This window comes from Rana temporaria, chromosome 1, assembly GCF_905171775.1.
Source record: "Rana temporaria chromosome 1, aRanTem1.1, whole genome shotgun sequence".
NCBI classification, from domain to species: Eukaryota; Metazoa; Chordata; class Amphibia; order Anura; family Ranidae; genus Rana; species Rana temporaria.
In genome coordinates this window covers 207,576,534-207,595,478 of record NC_053489.1, presented here as the reverse complement: position 1 = coordinate 207,595,478, position 18,945 = coordinate 207,576,534, and the positions used below count along the sequence as shown (strand labels likewise).

At 44.2% G+C, this 18,945-nt stretch overlaps 1 protein-coding gene across 4 annotated transcripts in view; it reads left to right on the top strand.

The window, feature by feature from the left end:
• SEPTIN5 (septin 5) overlaps positions 1-18,945 on the top strand; it is a 117,109-nt gene that overhangs the window by 44,476 nt on the left and 53,688 nt on the right. For 2 of the 4 annotated variants that reach the window (XM_040348177.1, XM_040348168.1), the window contains exon 3: positions 18,773-18,847. The exons of 1 other annotated variant lie outside the window; for it this stretch is intronic. In XM_040348177.1, the coding sequence (XP_040204111.1) occupies positions 18,773-18,847 (75 nt within the window). Of the gene's footprint in view, positions 1-18,088; positions 18,294-18,772; positions 18,848-18,945 lie in introns of those variants that run through there. One more of the 4 variants, XM_040348207.1, reaches the window with a different exon arrangement.

Sequence of the window (18,945 nt, the reverse complement as noted above, 5' to 3'; positions counted from 1 at the left end):
AACCCCTTTAACTGGTCTGACACATGTCGGAGTGACTTTGAAAATGCTCCCTGTTCTACTTTGGTTGGACTTTGATCCTACTTCACTCCATTGAATATCATTGAAGTCAGATCAAAGTCGGAACGCTGTCTTGCATGATCCGACTTTGGCATGCAACTTGTGCTTTGCTGATCTTGAGGGGGAACTCCATGCCAAATTTTAAATAAAAAAACGGCATGGGTTCCCCCTCCAGGAGCATATCAGGCCCTTGGGTCTGGTACAGATTTAAAGGGGAACCCCTACGCCGAAAAAACGGCGTGGGGGTCCCCCCAAAATCCACAACAGACCCTTATCCGAGCATGCAGCCTGGCCGGTTAGGAAAGGGGATGGGGACGAGCGAGCGCCCCCCCCTCTCCTGAACTGTACCAGGCCACATGCCCTCAACATGGGGGGGTGAGTGCTTTGGGGCAGGCCCCCCCACCCCAAAGCACCCTGTTCCCATGTTGATGAGGACAGGGCCTCTTCCCAACAACCCTGGCCGTCAGTTGTCGGGGTCTGTGGGCGGGGGGCTTATCGGAATCTGGGAGCCCCCTAGGAGGCCCCCAGATACCAGCCCCCCCACCCTATGTGAATGAGTAGTGAAATTCACCTGGGGGAAAAAGGTGTCAAGAAAAGTAATTTATTAGGCAGCTCCGGGGTCTTCTTCTGACTTCAGGGGTCTCTTCCGACTTTGGGGGTCTTCTTCCGACTTCGGGGGAAATATTGCTGCAATATTTTATGTCACACTGTATTTGCCCAGCGTTCTTTCAAAAACAATTTTTTGGGAAAAAATACACTTCAATGAATATATATAAAAAAAGAAACAGTTACCGTAAGTTAGCCCAATTTTTGTGAAAGATGATGTTACTCCGCGAGAATCGTGATCTATCGTCTAAGCAAAAAAATTGTGATTCTGATTTTTAGAAAAAGAATCGTGCAGCTCTACCTTAAGCATTTAAAAACTAAAATGAACTTGCAGTGCATACAGGGCACACAGCCTGTCCTTCAGCTTTTTTTACACATTCATTGCTGCGGTGCTGGAGCTGCTGACATCACATGTAAGATGGTCCCAGCAGCAGTCTGAGGGCTTTCGGATGCCTATACAAGGGGGGCTTTTGCAAAAAAATAACATGCCCAAAATAGTTAAATGCACATATAATCTCATAGGAAGATTTTTTTCTTAAAGCCAAGGGCTGGGAATATGCGCATTCCTATTATTCTGTGTCATTGTTTACATGGCAGAATTTTAATGGAACAGGCATTGGACAAGAATAGAAATGGACTGGACTCTCAGCCTGCTATTTCCTTTATAGATAATACAGCCAATCCAATGATTACTTGTTATGTTTTTCCATGGAAGGCGTGATCAGTACCCACAGCATGTTTATATCAATGCTGAATCGCTTCCTAAAATATCAGATCTCAGCCACTAATTAGTGTGACCACATGACTTCATCACATTCGGCTATGAAGCCAACCACTTGAATGCTCTCTTATTCATTTTGGGAAGTTATTGTTTTTCTGTCTGTAGAGGAAATGAGAAATAACTGCGTTCATCACACAAAGTAATACTGCCCTGAAGGGGAGATAAGCCCTAGACTCAGGTTCAGCCTCTCTGTTGCCCTGGCTTTGGCAAACCATGTATTTTTTGTCAGCGGAGTCTCCATGACAACAGTATGCAGTGAGATGCTTGCATGCACAGAAAAGAAAACATTTGTTGGGAACATTTGCATGGAGTGCTGGGAAAATTAAGGGCTTCAGTCGGAGAGAGCAAAGCATCAGCTTCTCACAATGACACATTGTAGAAACTAGGGATGTCCCGAATCTCCCGATACCGATACTAGTATCGGTATCGGTACCGATACCAAGAATTTCCCGGAGTACTTGTACTCGGGGGAAATGCTCCGATGCCTCACCTGATACCTGAGCAGGCAGGGGAGTTGCAAGTCTTCTCCCCCCGTGCTGTCTTTTTCCCTGTGCTCCGTGCTGTCTTTTCCCCCTGCTGTCTTTTCCCCCTGCTGTCTTTTCCCCTGTGTAGTCTTTTCCCTGTGTTGTCTTCTCCCCGTGTTGTCTTTTACCCCTGCTGTTTTTCCCCCCGTGCTGTCTTCTCCCGTCCGTGCAGTCTTCTCCCCCCGTCCGTGCAGTCCTCTCCCCCGTCCGTGCAGTCTTCTCCCCCCCCCCGTCCGTGCAGTCTTCTCCCCCTGTCTGTGCAGTCTTCTCCCCCTGTCCGTGCAGTCCTCTCCCCTATCCGTGCAGTCTTCTCCCCCCGTCCGTGCTGCTCTCCCCCCTCAATTTGTCAGTATGGAGAGCGGAGGTAGGAGCCGCTAAATCCAGCTCCTACCTTTTCCGAATGAACAGAGTCAGTGATCACTGACTCTGTCCATTCACATAACTGAGCATCATAACCTGTGTTTACGATGCTTCAGTTTATGAATGGAGAGGAGCTTCTCTCTATTCTTAGCTGAGGCTGCTGAGAAAGGGACTGGGGAATCTGTGTCCTTAGTCCCTTTCTCTGTCTTAAAGGGGAGATGTCAGCGGTCTTTTAAGACCCCTGATATCTCTCCAAAGACCCCAAACAGGGCTGATTAAATTTTTTTGCAATAAATAGTTTTTTAAAAAAATAAATAAAAATAAAATGTAAATAAAAAAAAACACACTGACAATCCACTGCCCCTCCCCCTTAAAAAAAAACAAAAACAAAAAAAAATTGTAAAAAAAAAAAAAATTACTGCCACTGTCACATGACATTAAAGTATCGGTAATCGGTATCAGCGAGTACTTGAAAAAAAGTATCGGTACTTGTAATCGGTCTCAAAAAAGTGGTTTCGGGACAACTCTAGTAGAAACATGTTTTCTTGCTATTTACGTTGCTTTTCTCAGTAATTGGCAAACCGCAAAAAAAAACTGCAATCCATTTATTAAATCTGAACTTGTTGCATACAGTGCCGCGAAAAAGTATTCACACCCCTTGACATTTTCCACATTTTGTCATGTTAAAATCAAAAATGTAAATTTATTTTATTGGGATGTTATGTGATAGACCAGTGATGACGAACCTTGGCACCCCAGATGTTTTGAAACTACATTTCCCATGATGCTCATCTACACTGCAGTGCATGATCATCATGGGAAATGTAGTTCCAAAACATATGGGGGCCAAGGCTCGCCATCACTGTGATAGACCAACACAAAGTGGCACATACTTGTGAAGCGGAAGAAAATTATAAATTTGATTTCCATTTTTTTTTGCTAATAAATATCTGAAAAGTGTGGCGTGCATTTGTATTCAGCCCCCTTTACCCTGACACCCCTTACTAAAATCTAGTGGAACCAATTGCCTTTAGAAGTCGCCTAATTTGTAAATAGAGTTATAATCTCGGTATAAAAACATGTGTTCTGTAAAGCCCTCCGAGGTTAGTTGGAGAACCTTAGTGAACAACAGGAACATGTTGTGGAGAAGTTTATTGCAGGGTTAGGTTATAAAAAAAATATCCCAAGCTTTGAACATCTTACTGAGCACTGTTCAAGAGTATGATACAACTGTAAACCTACCAAGACATGGCTATCCACCTAAACTGACAGGCCAGGCCAGGCCAGGAGAGCATTTATCAGAGAAGCAGCCAAGAGGCCCATGGTAACTCTGGAGGAGCTGCAAAGATCCACATCTCAGGTGGGAGAATCTGTCCACAGGACAACTATTAGTCGTGCACTCCACAAATCTGGCCTTTATGGAAGAGTGGCAAGAGGAAAGCCATTGTTGAAAGAAATACTGTTTGTAGTTTGCGAGAAACCATGTGGGTCACATGCCTGACAAAGGGGTCCTGCGTGGCACTGAAATGTTGCCCTTTTTGTAACTATGTGATCATTGATTAAAGTTTTGGACTAATTTTTGGAGATCCTAGTGTGCTGGTTAAATTTTCTTGTTAAAACCATGTGGGGGACACAGCAAACGTAGAAGAAGGTGGTCTGGTCAGATGGGAAACAAAATTTAACTTTTTGGCCTAAAAGCAAAACACTGTGTGGAGGAAAACTAACACTGCACATCACCCTGAACACACCATCCCAACCGTGAAACATGGTGGTGGCAGCATCATGTTGTGGGGATGCTTTTATTTTTTTTAACAAGAAAGGGGATGCTTTTCTTTAGCAGGGACAGGGAAGCTGGTCAGTGTTGATGGAAAGATGGATGGGGCAAAAAGCACAGCAATCCTAGAAGAGAACCTGTTAGAGTCTGCATAAGACTTAAGACCCAGGCGGAGGTTCACCTTCCAGCAGGACAACGACCCTTAACTTACCAGATCTACAATGGAATGGTTTATATCAAAGCCTATTCATGTATTAGAATGGGCCAGTCAAAGTCCAGACTTAAATCCAATTGAGAATCTTTGGCAAGACTTGAAAATTGCTGTCCACAGACGCTCTCCTCCCAATCTGACAGAGCTTGAGCTTCTTTTCAAAGGAGAATGGGCAAAAATGTCACTTTTTAGATGTGCAAAGCTGGTAGAGACATAGCCAAAAAGACTTGCAGCTGTAATTGCAGCAAAAGGTGGTTCTACAAAGTAGTGACTGATGGGGGGGCTGAATACAAATGCACGCCACACTTTTCAGATTTTTTTTTTGTAAAAAAAATTGAAAAACATTTATCATTTTCCTTCCACGTCATAATTATGTGACACTTTTGGGTTTATTTACTAAAAGCAAATCCACGTTGCACTACAAGTGCACTTGAAAGTGCAGGCGCTGCAGTTCTTAGGATGGCATGCAAGGAAAATAAAAAACAGCATTTTAGCTTGCACATGATTGGATGTTCCCCTCAGACCTACAGCGATCTACAGTGACTGCACTTCCAAGTGCACTTTCACTTGGAGTGCAGAGTGGATTTGCCTTTAGTAAATCAACCCCTGTGTGTTGGTCTATCACAGTGTTTCTCAACTCCAGTCCTCGAGGCGCACCAACAGGTCTTGTTTTCAGGCTTTCCATTATTGTGCACAGGTGATTTTATCAGTTTCACTGCCTTAGTAATTACCACAGCAGTTTGATCTGAGGGAAATCCTGAAAACATGACCTGTTGGTGCGCCCCGAGGACTGGAGTTGAGAAACACTGGTCTATCACATAAAATCATAATAAAATACATTTAAGGGTTTGTTTGTAACATGACAAAATGTGGAAAATTTAAAGGTGTAGAAAAACTCTTTCAAGGCACTGTAAACATATACAGTGAGCGAAAAAGTATTTGGCTCAAGAAGAAGCACATTAAGGTCCTGGAATGGCCTAGCCAGTCTCCAGACCTAAACCCCATAGAGAATATGTGGAGGGAGTTGAAGGTTCAAGTTACCAAACGTCAGCCACAAAACCTTAAAGACTTGGGGGTAGATTCAGGTAGGGACCGCGTATTTTTGTGCGGGCGTAACGTATCCTATTTACGTTACGCCTCCGCAACTTTGACAGGCGGCGTAACGTAAATAGGCCGGCGTAAGCCCGCCTAATTCAAATGTGGAAGATGTGGGCGTGTATTATGTAAATGTATTGTAAATTAAGCTTTTTCCGAATGGCGCATGCGCCGTCCGTGAAAGTATCCCAGTGCGCATGCTCCAAATTAACCTGCAAAAAGCCAATGCTTTCGACGTGAACGTAAATTACGTCCAGCCCTATTCACGAACGACTTATGCAAACAACGTAATCGACGGAAAATTAGACGCTGGCCTAACGTCCATACTTAACATTGGCTGCGCCTCATATAGCAGGGGTAACTTTACGCCGGAAAAAGCCTAACGTAAACGGCGTATCTGTACTGCGTCGGCCGGGCGTACGTTCGTGAATAGGCGTATCTAGCTGATTTACATATTCTAGGCGTAAATCAGCATACACGCCCCTAGCGGCCAGCGTAAATATGCAGTTAAGATACGACTGCGTAGGAGACTTACGCCGGTCGTATCTTAGCAACATTTAAGCGGATCTCAGTTTGAGCATAAGCTTAAAGTTGCGACGGCGCGGATACGGACTTACGACGGCGTATCTACAGATACGCCCCTCGTAAGTCTTTCTGAATCTGGCCCTTGGAGAGGATCTGCAAAGAGGAGTGGGACAAAATCCCTCCTGAGATGTGTGCAAACGTGGTGGCCAACTACAAGATACGTCTGACCTCTGTGATTGCCAACAAGGGTTTTGCCAGCAAGTACTAAGTCATTAAACAAAAACAACAAACGCTCCAACTACTTTATAACTAGCTTTTTAAAATAAGGGGCACATGGAACGAGTTCCTTTTTATGGAAAATGTGTATTTACATGCGCAATAGTATGAATGAGGAATCCTATGTTGCCTTTGCAGACCGCCTTGCGACAGTGCTTGTTACTTTGCTGTTTGTGGCTTCAATACTTTCTAAGTCACTGACCCAGCACAAGTATGAATGCCTGGACCGCACACTTAATAGATAGTGACTTGGAAAGCACTAAAGCTCTGAGATCAGGATAAGGAGAGGTAGAGATGTAATAAGGAGCAACAAAAGTCCAGTAGTCAAATGGAAGAAGCCACGTAGCTCACTTTACATATCAGCTCACTGGTAAATAAACAATTTAGGGGAAAAGGGAGTAGCCGCACCAGGTAGGAACCCAGATGAATATCCTCCGTTGCAGACAACTCAGGTGCAGCAATGCACTTAGCAAAGCAGGAACAAAGATTGTCCCTGGACAGTCGCACTCTGAACAAATTGTAGCCTTTTATTAGAAGGACAGCACTACAAGTCACAGTAAAATAAAATAAAACCTGACTGCTGACGCATTTCGCACTGAAACTAGTGCTTAGTCATTGCTATGTGTACAGGGCTTCACCTGGTTTAGTCTATGTGATGCATACAAAATAACATTGCTTCCCCAGATTTTATACCTAATCCAAGCGTAGCCCATCAATACCCCAGTCGTTCTTTGTTTCTCTACGTACCATGTTAATCAAGCTATAAATGGGGAGACAAAGTAGCCCAGATGACAAGACTTACCCTTCTCACCCTCCCCATAACAAGCGGTGGCATTATATTACAAAGCCTTACACTTGTCCAAGGTTGTGATTTGGTGTACTTTGCCACAGTATAAATTATTGGCCCGGATTAAACAACCTTTTGCCCAGTGGCCTTTTTGGCTCTTCCCTGGGTCAAACATTTCCCAAACTCTTAGTGGATACTCTACCATTGGAGCCACGATAGCAGTTATCCACCAAACTTTCCACCAAAAGGGGCTATCCCCTTATCCTTCTCCTTTAACTCCAATGTTATACAATCCCGAGTTTCCACTGGGCACTAAAAACAGACAGTTTCAACGACTGGTGGGGACGGGTCGGACTAGATGCAGGCACTATACAACCCCAGCAGGGGTGAATGTCGCTACAAGACTCTCATGTTTTAATACAGCCCCCGCTGAGCTCATGGTTGGCCAATCAGTTGCGCCATTTTCTGCAATCATTCCCAGACCCAGGCCTCTACGTCAGACCACTGACCCCCTTTCAAAGGCTTGTGTAATGAAACTGATTTTTTACCCCATCTTCCATCCACACTATACAAAAAACTGAATGCACCTCTGGTGGCCTTTGTATACATCTGTAAATGGGAATCGGACTTACAAGTTTCCCATACCAAAGCGCAAATAGTCAGGGCTGTTTGACTGGCCCCCAAATCTTTGATCGAAAACCGCCTTTAAGAACAGGGACACAAACCAGTGTCCAACTGGTATAGGGTTTTCAGTGCTACTGAATAAATTCTACCCCCAATTCTACAAGATGTGTTGGAGATACTATAAAGAACAGGGCACACTCCTGCATATTTTCTGGCAATGCCCCATTATGTCAGTTCTGGACAGGCGTTAAGAATATACAGTAGTCTTTCAATTGATCTTCGTAGATCTTGGCACAGACCCACAGGCCTACTTGTTACATATCAATTCAGTGCCCCTACGTTGTTACCAAAACTTACTGACTGGTATTGAATGCTGCACATGCCTGCATCCCCGATCTATGGAAGCAATTGTCCCCACTGATTTTGGGTCACTGGTTTGCTAGGCTAAATGACATCCACGGAGAGTCTGACGGCTATAAAGAAGAAACATTTTGAGACACCAAGCTGCCATACGAATGCCCCTCTTAATATTTTAATTAGTTTGCCCGCCACTCCAAGCCCCAGTTGAAAACCCGTACGCGCCGATACCCGAGAATTACTACATTGAGGCTGAGGGGGTGAAGATGTAGTGAAGTATTTTTTTCTGGATTGTATTTTTGTATTTCTCTGCCCTAACCACCCTCTCTGACTCTTTCTTTAATTATTTCACCAACCCCCCCATTTCCCATCCGCTTTTCTTTCTTCTTCGTTTGTTCTACTCCCACTTTTTTTTGTGACATCGCGATCCCACTTAGCTCCGGAACCCCCGAATCCCTGAGTCTTTTTTTTCTTCCCGGTTCCCGCTAGATTTATAATAACGAATGCATTGTGCTATTTAAAACACCTTATCATGCTTCAATCACCAGACAGAACATTTACTAATTGTATGGAGTGTCTGTAACATTTCTATGGAAGCTTGCAGGGTATCGTGACCTAGTGTATTCCCCTTCATATCTTACACTGTATGTTCTTATGGATTTCACTGCTGAGCTGCTATGGGAGATCATGGTGTTGTTTGCCTATAAGTCTATGACAGCAATATGTGATTTTGACGCTCTTACATGATTTGTACTACAGGCCTGGAATAGCCTCTGTAAATTGCACAATGCTTAAATAAATAAATAATAATAATAAAAAAACTCTACTTAGAAAAAAATAAGAAAAAACTCCTGACCTGCATGGCTGTGCAGGGTGCAAGTTTCAGAAAGTACTGAACGTGGTGGATTAGTGTTATGCCGCGTACACACCATCACTTTATGTGATGAAAAAAAATGACGTTTTTAAAAACGTCACTTTAATTGACTGTGTGTGGGGGAAAACGTCGTTTTATGTCTTGTAAAAAACGACCAAAAAAAATTGAAGCATGCTTCAATTTTATGTGTCGTTTTTCAAAAGTGCACTTTTTACTTCACAGAAATTGACCGTGTGTAGCAAAAAACGTCGTTTTCTAAGACGTTTTTTCATCCACGCATGCCCAGAAGCTACTTATAAAGCAAGCTTCAATGGTAAAACGTGGTGGAACGTAACCTCACTTTGCAAGAACATTGTGAGAAAAACGATGGTGTGTAGGCAACTTCGTCTTTGAAAATTGAAGTTTCAAAAACGTCATTTTTTACTTCACAGAAAATGTCGTTTTTTTTCATCACATAAAGTGATGGTGTGTACGGGGCATTACAGTCAGGGATACTAGAATGTTCAGAAGGAGAGATCAGCAGTGACCGCTCCCACACTTCTTTCCTAACAGATTTGAAGCACATATTGACCCTAAATGCCCCCCATTCAGTGCTTGCAAGTTTGACAGCTTAGGGCATTAGGCTATTTATTGGTTTAAACACAGCAAACCATCTGCCTCAGTGTTTTGAATGGATGAGAAATTTTTGGTTAACATTCCAGTATTCACAATGTTTATGACAATGACAGTAGTATGCAAGCATCTATGTATTTTTGAGGGCTGACTGAAATATGTTTTATTAGTTGGATTATATTCTAAAGTGCAACAATTCTGGGAAGCATAAAGGTAAATTGTAGTGTATTATTAGTGTCTGTTTTTGGCAGCCTCCCTGCTTCTGCAAAGTCAGATTTTTCTCTCCCGTTTTCCCTTATGATGTCCAGACATCTGTCTTCTCAGACTGGAGTTCCGGATCCTAAACAGCTAAGCTGGCTATACACTGTATGAACTTCGGCCAGTTCCTGATGGACCCGCCAAAATTTGCTCAGTGGCTTGCCCTGTTGACTCAGATCCCTTGACTGAAAATGAGAGGAGCTGGAATAACTGTCAACTGAAAAGCGGCTGCTACCGCTTTTAAGCCCTGGTTCACATCAGTGCGGCTTTGAAGCCACCCTATGTCAGTGCGACTTCAAAGCCGACTAGTCAGTGCAATTTCATTGCAGCTCGCTGACACTCTGTGTGACTTAATTTAACAGATGTCAATGCAAGCTGCAATGAAGTTGCACAGAAATAGTGCAGGAACCTTTTTCAAAGCTGCTGCGACTTGAGTCGCACCTATTTGAATGGCCCCATTGCCACAAATGGGGTGCGACTTGTCATACGACCTTGAACTGTCAAGTCACATTACAAGTCACACTGGTGTGAACCAGATTTTGACAACTGACAGGGCTGGCTGTCAGAATACAATAGCCACAGTGAAAGGTCCATCCCTCCACACTATATAGCCTGCAGGCTGAATGAAAAAAAAATAGCCAGCCTTAGAGAGCCTGTTCCCCAGTCTCCACTAAGCTGACTTAAAGGGGTTGTAAAGGATTTTTTTTGTTTTCATAATAAGCATCCTTTACCTGCAGACATTCCTCTTTTCACTTCCTCATGGTTCGTTTTTGCTCAGAAGTTGCTCTATTTCTTCTCTGTTTGTCTGATTTTACTGACCACCGTGATGGGAGGCTTTACTGCAGTGGTCAGTAACGTGCTCACCCCCTCCTGGTACCTACATCTGTGCGGCATGACGCTCTCTACGTGTTAGAGACTTCAAGGAGGTGTGAATTACTGGGCGTGCCGCAATTCATACTGGGAAATGTAGTTCTTACATGAACGAGCAATGAAAACCAGGAAGTGAATGAGAGAACAGAAACTAGAACGCCGGAGGTGATTTAGATGAAGGAATTTAATAGGTATTTACTAGTTTTTTAACAGAATCATTACACTATTCTGTCTGTCTACCTTGCAGACATTAATTTTAGGCAAAAAAAAAATTTCCTTTAGTGACCCTTTAACCTGGAAGCATTCAGCTCTGAGCCTTTCCCGATTCAGAGCTGCCATATTCCTGGCAGCAATGGCCGTGTATGTTAATCTGTGGTTCTTGATCTGTATGGACTCAGGGAAGAGGAGGCACATGGGGTCATGGCCAGTGCACTATTGCATAGAAGGCTTTTCAGAAACAAGTTACATGCTGCTAGAACATAGGTGCATGCTGTACATACATGCCTTTATACAAGCTATATGCTGTGTGTGTGTGTGTGTGTATATATATATATATATATATATATATATATATATATATATATATAAAACATGTTTACAATTAGGTGCCATCTAATAGGTGGATATGTGTGATGAAAAAGAATATTCTGGCATTCACATAATGTATACTGTCCAGCGTGTATATACAGTTAAGTCCATATATATTTGTAAACAGGCACATGTTTAGATTTTTTTAGGTATTTACCAAAATGTTTTTAAGCTATAGTTATATAATGGCTATGGGCTGAAAGTGCACACTCCCAGGTTTAATTTGAGGGTATGTACATCCAAATCAGAGGAAGGGTTGAGGAATTACCAGTCTTACAGTGGAGTTCCACCCGTTTTTTTTATTTTTTTTCCTCTAAAAATCAATAAAAAATAAAAAATGTAAAGTTTTTTTTTTTTATTCTCACCTGAAAGGGGGGTTGCTATGCGGAAGTAGCTCTTCTGCCTCTTCTTCCACCGTGGTGGATCTTCTGGCTCATCCTCCGTCGCTGTGTCTTCTTGTGAATGAGCCGCGCTGCCTTCTGGGAACTGTGTGTATCCCAGGAGGCAGCCGCCCATTCACAAAGTGCTGTGTTAGTCACGCATTGGCGCAGTAGGAAACGGGCAGTGAAGCCGTAAGGCTTCACTACCTGTTTCCCTTAGTAAGGATGGAGGTGCCAGGACCGAGCGATCGCCAGCGAACGTCGTTGTGGAACCGACATCACGGGCGACTAGGACAGGTAAGTGTCCTTATTAAAAGTAAGCAGCTACACTATTAGTAGCTGCTGAGTTTAAAAAAAAAATCGCGGGTGGAATCGCGCTTTTGCTTAAAAATAAATAAAAAAATCCATCAGAGAGATAGCAGCAACATTAAGAGTGGTCAAATCAACAGTTTGGTACATTCTGAGGAAAGAAGAACACACTGGTGAGCTCAGCAACAAAAAAAGGCCTGGACGTCCATGGAAGACAACAGTGGTGGATCATCGCAGAATCCTCTCTATGGTAAAGAAAAACCCATTCACAACATCCAGACAAGTGAAGGACACTCTCCAGGAGGTGGGCTTATCATTGTCAAAGTCTACAATCAAGAGAAGACTTCACAAGAGTAAAAACAGAGGCTTGTGAAACAGTTCCCCTGTTGCACAACGCGCGCCACCAGATTTCCGGAAATAGCCAAGCTGCGAGTCGGCACTATACGGCACCTGCCGTATAGTGCCGACTCGCAGCTCGGCTATTTCCGGAAATCTGGTGACGCGCGTTGTGCGACAGGGGAACTGTTTCACAAGCCGTCAATCATGTAATCCAAGGATAGGAACGCCCAGTCCCGCAGTCATCAGAACCCTGAGGCAGGGATAGGAACGCCCAGTCCCGCAATCATCAGAACCCGGAAGCCCTGGGCAAAATCAGAATATAACGGTATGTATGGGGGAAAAAAAAAAAGACCTGCATACAGTAAATGTCCTTAGTATGCTGGCTCTAATGTTAGAAATTTGTTTTTAGGGTGAACCCCCGCTTTAAATCAATAAAAAAAAAAAAACACCTGCAAGAGAGAGGCATAATGAGCTAGTAGGCATAGCGTACTAGCTCATTATGTGGCACTTACCTTAAATCGAACCCCACAAAATGTTGCTCGTCCCCCTCCGCCACCGCTGTCATGTCCCCACAGGTGTTTCTTCCTGTTATCGCCGCTCCGGCACTGTGATTGACCGGAGCGGTAATGACGTCACTCCCGCGCATGCGCGCGGGACCGGTAGGTCCCCGCGCATGCGCCGAAATACGGCATTAACCCTGGCTTGTCCAATTCACAAAAACTGCACTTTCAGTGAGGCTGCGCCATAGACACCGGTGCCCGTTTTTGTGACAATATCTCCTTAACCGTGTAGGTTAAGGAAATATTTCTTGCACCTACAGGTAAGCCTTAATCTAGGCTTACTTGTAGGTGCAAGTTGTGTGGTTGGCTTTACAACCACTTCAAAGCTGAGAATATGTACTTCAAATTAATTTGGATGGTTTTGTTTTGATTTTTATTCTGGTAGCATACACAGCCGAAGGTATGAAAATTGTGCCTGTGTCCAAATATATATGGACCTAACTGTAATATATATATATATATATATATATATATATATATATATATATATATATATATATATAATGTATATATACTGTATTATAAAACTATAACTGACTGTATTATATATATACACTGTATATATATACACACACACGTTTACAATTTGTGCATCTGTTTAGTGGATATTTGGATACATGTGATGGAAATGAAGAATCATCTGACATTTGCATCCCTGGGTGTGATGTTGTACTTCCTCTGCAGACTGATGGCAAAGTGGGGAGTGTTATGCTACGTTGCAGCAGAGTCTCATATTCCCCTCTAATGTGTCACTCCAGAGGTGTTTGCATGAATGGCTTCCTTCTTTAGCATAGCAGTCAGTATATTAGCAGTTCGGACACTCTGAAGCACCAGGGCTGGACTGTGAAGCTGCATTGTATTTAATTGCTGTGCTTCAATGACTGCAGCTGCTCTCTTGTCACATGCAGTGCCAGTCACTCCGTTCCCCAACCCCATAATACCCCAGTGTGTTAAATATTTGGCATTTGTCATGTTTTACAAACACATCTAACTTGTATGTTTTACTATGTGGATTTAATTGTACAGAAAAAAAAAAAAAAAAAAGATCAATGTTATTTTAGGAAATATAGCATACATTTCTGATAATCTTGTAAATATTAATCTTAGGCCGGGTACACACGGACAAACATGTATGGTGAAAGCGGTCCGTCGGACCGTTTTCACCATACATGTCTGCCAGAGGGCTTCTGTACGATGGTTGTACACACCATCGTACAGAAGTCCGCGCGTAAACAATACGCGGGGCGTGTCCGCGGTGTCGCCGCGTCGATGACGCGGTGTCGCCGCGACAATGACGCGGCGACGTGGGCGGCCCGCCTTTAAAATGCTTCCACGCATGCGTCGAAGTCATTCGACGCATGCGAGGCACGGCGGGCGGCTGGACATGTACGGTAGGTCTGTACTGACGACCGTACATGTCCGAGCGGGCTGAATTCCAGCGGGCTGTTTTAAAACAAGTCCAGGAATATTTGTCTGCTGGGAAAAGGCCCGGCGGGCAAATGTTTGCTGGAATTCGGCCCGCTCGCGCCCACACACGACCAAACATGTCTGCTGAAACTGGCCTGCGGGCCAGTTTCAGCAGACATGTTTGCTCGTGAGTATGGGGCCTTAGTGTTCTTCACTAATCTAGAGTGCAGATTAATAGTGTAAAGAAAACCTGTTATATACACTTGTGTGACCAACATTATAGTCACCATTAGAGGACAGATATAATCTAGTCACCCTCAGGCATGCGTTTGGGTTCCTAACTATGAAAAGTTGTGTTAGATGCAGTGACTGTCTGCATACAATAGCTGGCAGCGGAGATTCCTCCATCCACACTGCTTACCATGAAGGGGGAATTTGTTCAACCCACAGGCTCAAGGAGAGACATATAGCCCTGGTTCACATTGGTGCAATTTGACATGCAATTTGTCATGTCAAATCGGCGGCAATTGCCGGCAATGGCACCGTCCTAATCGGTGTGACACCGCACTTGCGGTGTCGCACTGATTTCAAAAAGTAGTTTATGTACTACTTTTTGTAATTTCGGGGTGCGATTTCCATTGACATCTGTGCAGAAACCCGCACAGATGTCTGTGAAATTGCAGTCGAAATCGGCACTAAAAAGTGGGAGTGAAATCGTGCGAGTTCAGCTGAACTTGCACAGCTTTATTCCTGCAGCTCAGTGTGAACCTGGGTTAAGCAATGCTAACTTTAGTGTTTCACCTGTGGGGGGAAATAATGCCAATTGGATAAAGTTTTCCAACATGTCTTATTGCTCTTCCTTAAAAAATGAACTCCAACATTGTCGAAAGGATATCGTGAGGGACAGCCCCGTGACAGTACTATGTAAGACTGCAATATGACAGCACTATGTAAGACTGCCCTGTGACAGCACCATGTATGAGACTGCCCTGTGACAGCACCATGTATGAGACTGTCCTGTGACAGCACCATGTATAAGACTGCCCTGTGACAGCACCATGTATGAGACTGCCCTGTGACAGCACTATGTATGAGACTGCCCTGTGACAGCACCATGTATGAGATTGCCCTGTGACAGCACCAGTGGCGGCCCGTCCATAGGGGGTGCCGCCCCCCCCCCAAGTCAGTTAAAAAATAATAATAAAAAAAAAATATATATTATTTTAACTTGTTCCTTTAAAAAAATCACAAGATTGCAGACGAGGCGCTACATTGGCAGGAAAAAAATGCCTTTGTGGCGGAGCCCATCGCGCCACAGCTTCCGGCGCGATGGACTATATTGTGGCCGGGCGGGTGCACTGCACCCAGTATATTGCTGTGCATAGTGCCGACATCAGGAAGTGACGTCGGCAATCTGCAACTCAGAAGAGGGACGCATTCCCATGAGCCAGCCGTGAATCCACAGGTAAAAAAGCCGGCTCCCCGCCCCCCCGCTTATTAAACTTAATTTTTTAATGGTATGGTCGGCAATAGCGGTCGGCAACCCCCAACCCCCCCACCCCCAGCTTATAATTTTTTTTTTATTGAATGGCGAAAATAGCGGCCATTCGGCAGCAAACCAACCCCCCCGCTTATTTTTTTTAATGATCGGCATCAACTGCAACACAAAGCATACAGCGCTATTTTTTTTAATTTCATGAAAATTGCGACAGGCATCAAATTGCAAGCTCCGCCACCCCCCCCCCCCCCCCCCCGCCACTTATTAAGATTTTTTTTATGTTCGGCGATAATAGCGCCCGTATCACCCCCCCAATGCAGTATGACCGCAGCCTCTGTTAATCTCGTGCAGTATGTCTGCAGTCTCTGGTAATCTCGTGCAGTATGTCCGCAGTCTCTGGTAATCTTGTGCAGTATGTCCGCAGTCTCTGTTAAACTTGTGCTGTATGTCCGCAGTCTCTGTTAAACTCGTGCAGTATGTCCGCAGTCTCTGGTAATCTCGTGCAGTATGTCCGAAGTCTCTGGTAATCTCGTGCAGTATGTCCGCAGTCTCTAGTAATCCTGTGCAGTATGTCCGCAGTCTCTGGTAATCTTGTGCAGTATGTGTCCGCAGTCTCTGGTAATCTTGTGCAGTATGTCCGCAGTCTCTGGTAATCTTGTGCAGTATGTCTGCAGTCTCTGGTAATCTGTGCAGTATGTCTGCAGTCTCTGGTAATCTCGTGCAGTATGTGCGCAGTCTCTGGTAATTTTGTGCAGTATGTCCGCAGTCTCTGGTAGTCTTGTGCAGTATGTCCGCAGTCTCTGGTAATCTTGTGCAGTATGTCCGCAGTCTGTGGTAATTTCGTGCAGTATGTCCGCAGTCTCTGGTAATCTTGTGCAGTATGTCCGCAGTCTCTGGTAATCTTGTGCAGTATGTCCGCAGTCTCTGGTAATCTTGTGCAGTATGTCCGCAGTCTCTGGTAATCTCGTGCAGTATGTCTGCAGTCTTTGATAATCTCGTGCAGTATGTCTGCAGTCTCCTGGTAATCTTGTGCAGTATGTCCGCAGTCTCTGGTAATCTTGTGCAGTATGTCCACAGTCTTTGGCTATCTTGTGCAGTATGTCCGCAGTCCCTGTGTCAGCACCATGTATGAGACTGTCCTGTGACAGCACCATGTATGAGACTGTCCTGTGACAGCACCATGTATGAGACTGTCCTGTGACAGCACCATGTATGAGACTGTCCTGTGACAGCACCATGTATGAGACTGTCCTGTGAGAGAGCTATGTGAGAGACTGTCCTGTGACAGCACCATGTATGAGACTGTCCTGTGACAGCACCATGTATGAGACTGTCCTATGAGAGAGCTATGTGAGAGACTGTCCTGTGACAGCACCGTGTATGAGACTGCCCTATGGGACACACAGGGGGTCATTTACGAAAGGCAAATTCACTTTGCACTACACGTGCACTCAAAAGCACTTTCAAGTGCAGTGACTCTAGATTTGAGGGGGACATGCAAGGAAAGCAAAAAACAGCATTTTTGCTTGCACATGATTGGATAATAAAATCAGCAGAGCTCCCCCTAATTTTAGAGCTTCCCCTCAAATCTACAGCGACTGCACTTTCAAGTGCACTTGCAGTGCAGAGTGGATTTCCCTTTAGTAAATCAACCCCGCAGTGTCCTGTAGGAGAGTACTGTGTAGTAGACAGACTCTAATCTCATCTACCATACAGAGTTGCACCAGTCCTTCTCCTTCTCTTCTGACAGCCAAGGCTCAGAAAGTGACAGCCCAGGCCTGATTAGAAGGGCCAGCATTAAGGAGAAGAGCTCCCCTTTGCAGCACTGCATGGATGGCCAGAGATGCATAACAAGTATGTCCTCGGCTGGGCTCTTCCAACATCTAAAGCCTCGTACACACGACCGAGTTTCTCTGCAAAAACCAGCAAGAAACTTGCTGGGAGATATTTTTTTGCCGAGGAAACCGGTCGTGTGCACATTTTCGTCGAGGAAACTGTCAAGAAACTCGACGAGCCAAAAAGAGAGCAAGTTCTCTATTTCCTCGACGGGAATGGAGAAACTTGCCTTGTCGAGTTCCTCGTCAGCCTAACAAGGAACTCGACGAGGAAAACGATGTGTTTCGCCCGTCGAGTTCCTCTGTCGTGTGTACGAGGCTTTAGCTTCTGCCTACGTTGGCTTGCTGATCTGTTCTTTTGTCACCATCTAGAAACTCTCTTGTCTGTTAAACTAACCAAGCACTGCTGTTTAAAAGAATATCTATTGTATTTTTGTAAACTGGAGCTTATGGAACTTTAGTAATCTGTTGTCAGGCCTACCATGCAATATTGTGGTATTATAAATGGGCTATATCCCCTATTTTACTTAGCATTCCTATTGTATAAGCTGTCCCTTTTTTATTTAATGTGATTCATTACTGATGCCTTGCCAGTGTTCCTCCTACTCTGACAGTTGTCCCCAGTGCTGTAAGGTGTGCCCCAATGCCTGGGGTTAGGGAGGCATTGACCCCTCCCTGAGTAACAACATCTTCCGGTACAGATATAAAGTTGAAATTCGTAAAAAGCAAAGTGCTTCAGAATGATTAGGAAAGCCAAATTACTACATCTATGGGTACAGAAAACAGGTTTGTATTTAATGGAGTGTTTGAATACTATTGCAGCTATGAGATGTTATAGGTTGTAATTTACTGTCTCGCAACTTTCGCCCATTGAACACATGAGAAAGTCATGGACGATCCATGCTTCTTGATGTATGCATAACAGGCAGTGCTCCTCATCCCACATACATGGTGGGGATCTACTGTTCAGTCTCTTATGCACATGGCATATTAATGTAAGTGCAGTATATGTCGGGTTTATTACTTAATCCTGTGGAAAACTCTGCCTATAATCCAGCTTTGGCCTCAATAATCGTCTGGATTTTTTTTAGGATTTTGTTATTTATTGTTAAAGAACATGAATGCAACATAGTCCAGTAGTCATGTCTGCTGTTGTTCCATATCAAAACATAACCTTTTTATTTTTCTGGGTTTTAAGGTGGGTTCCAAGGCTCATTTTTACTTTTCACAGTCCCTGAAAAGATGTTTCATTTCATCTCTTCCAGACAGCAGGGTTTGATGGCTTCAGAAGTGGTTTGACATTGGGCTCCCATGAGAGCCGCCCTCAGTCCCTAGCCATGGTAAGAAGATCCGTCTCCTCCTGCTCCCTGCTTGTGGGTTGGTGTAGACTTGGTGTAGGACCTTTCCTTGTGGCACTTAGCACCCTGTCCTGCTTGTA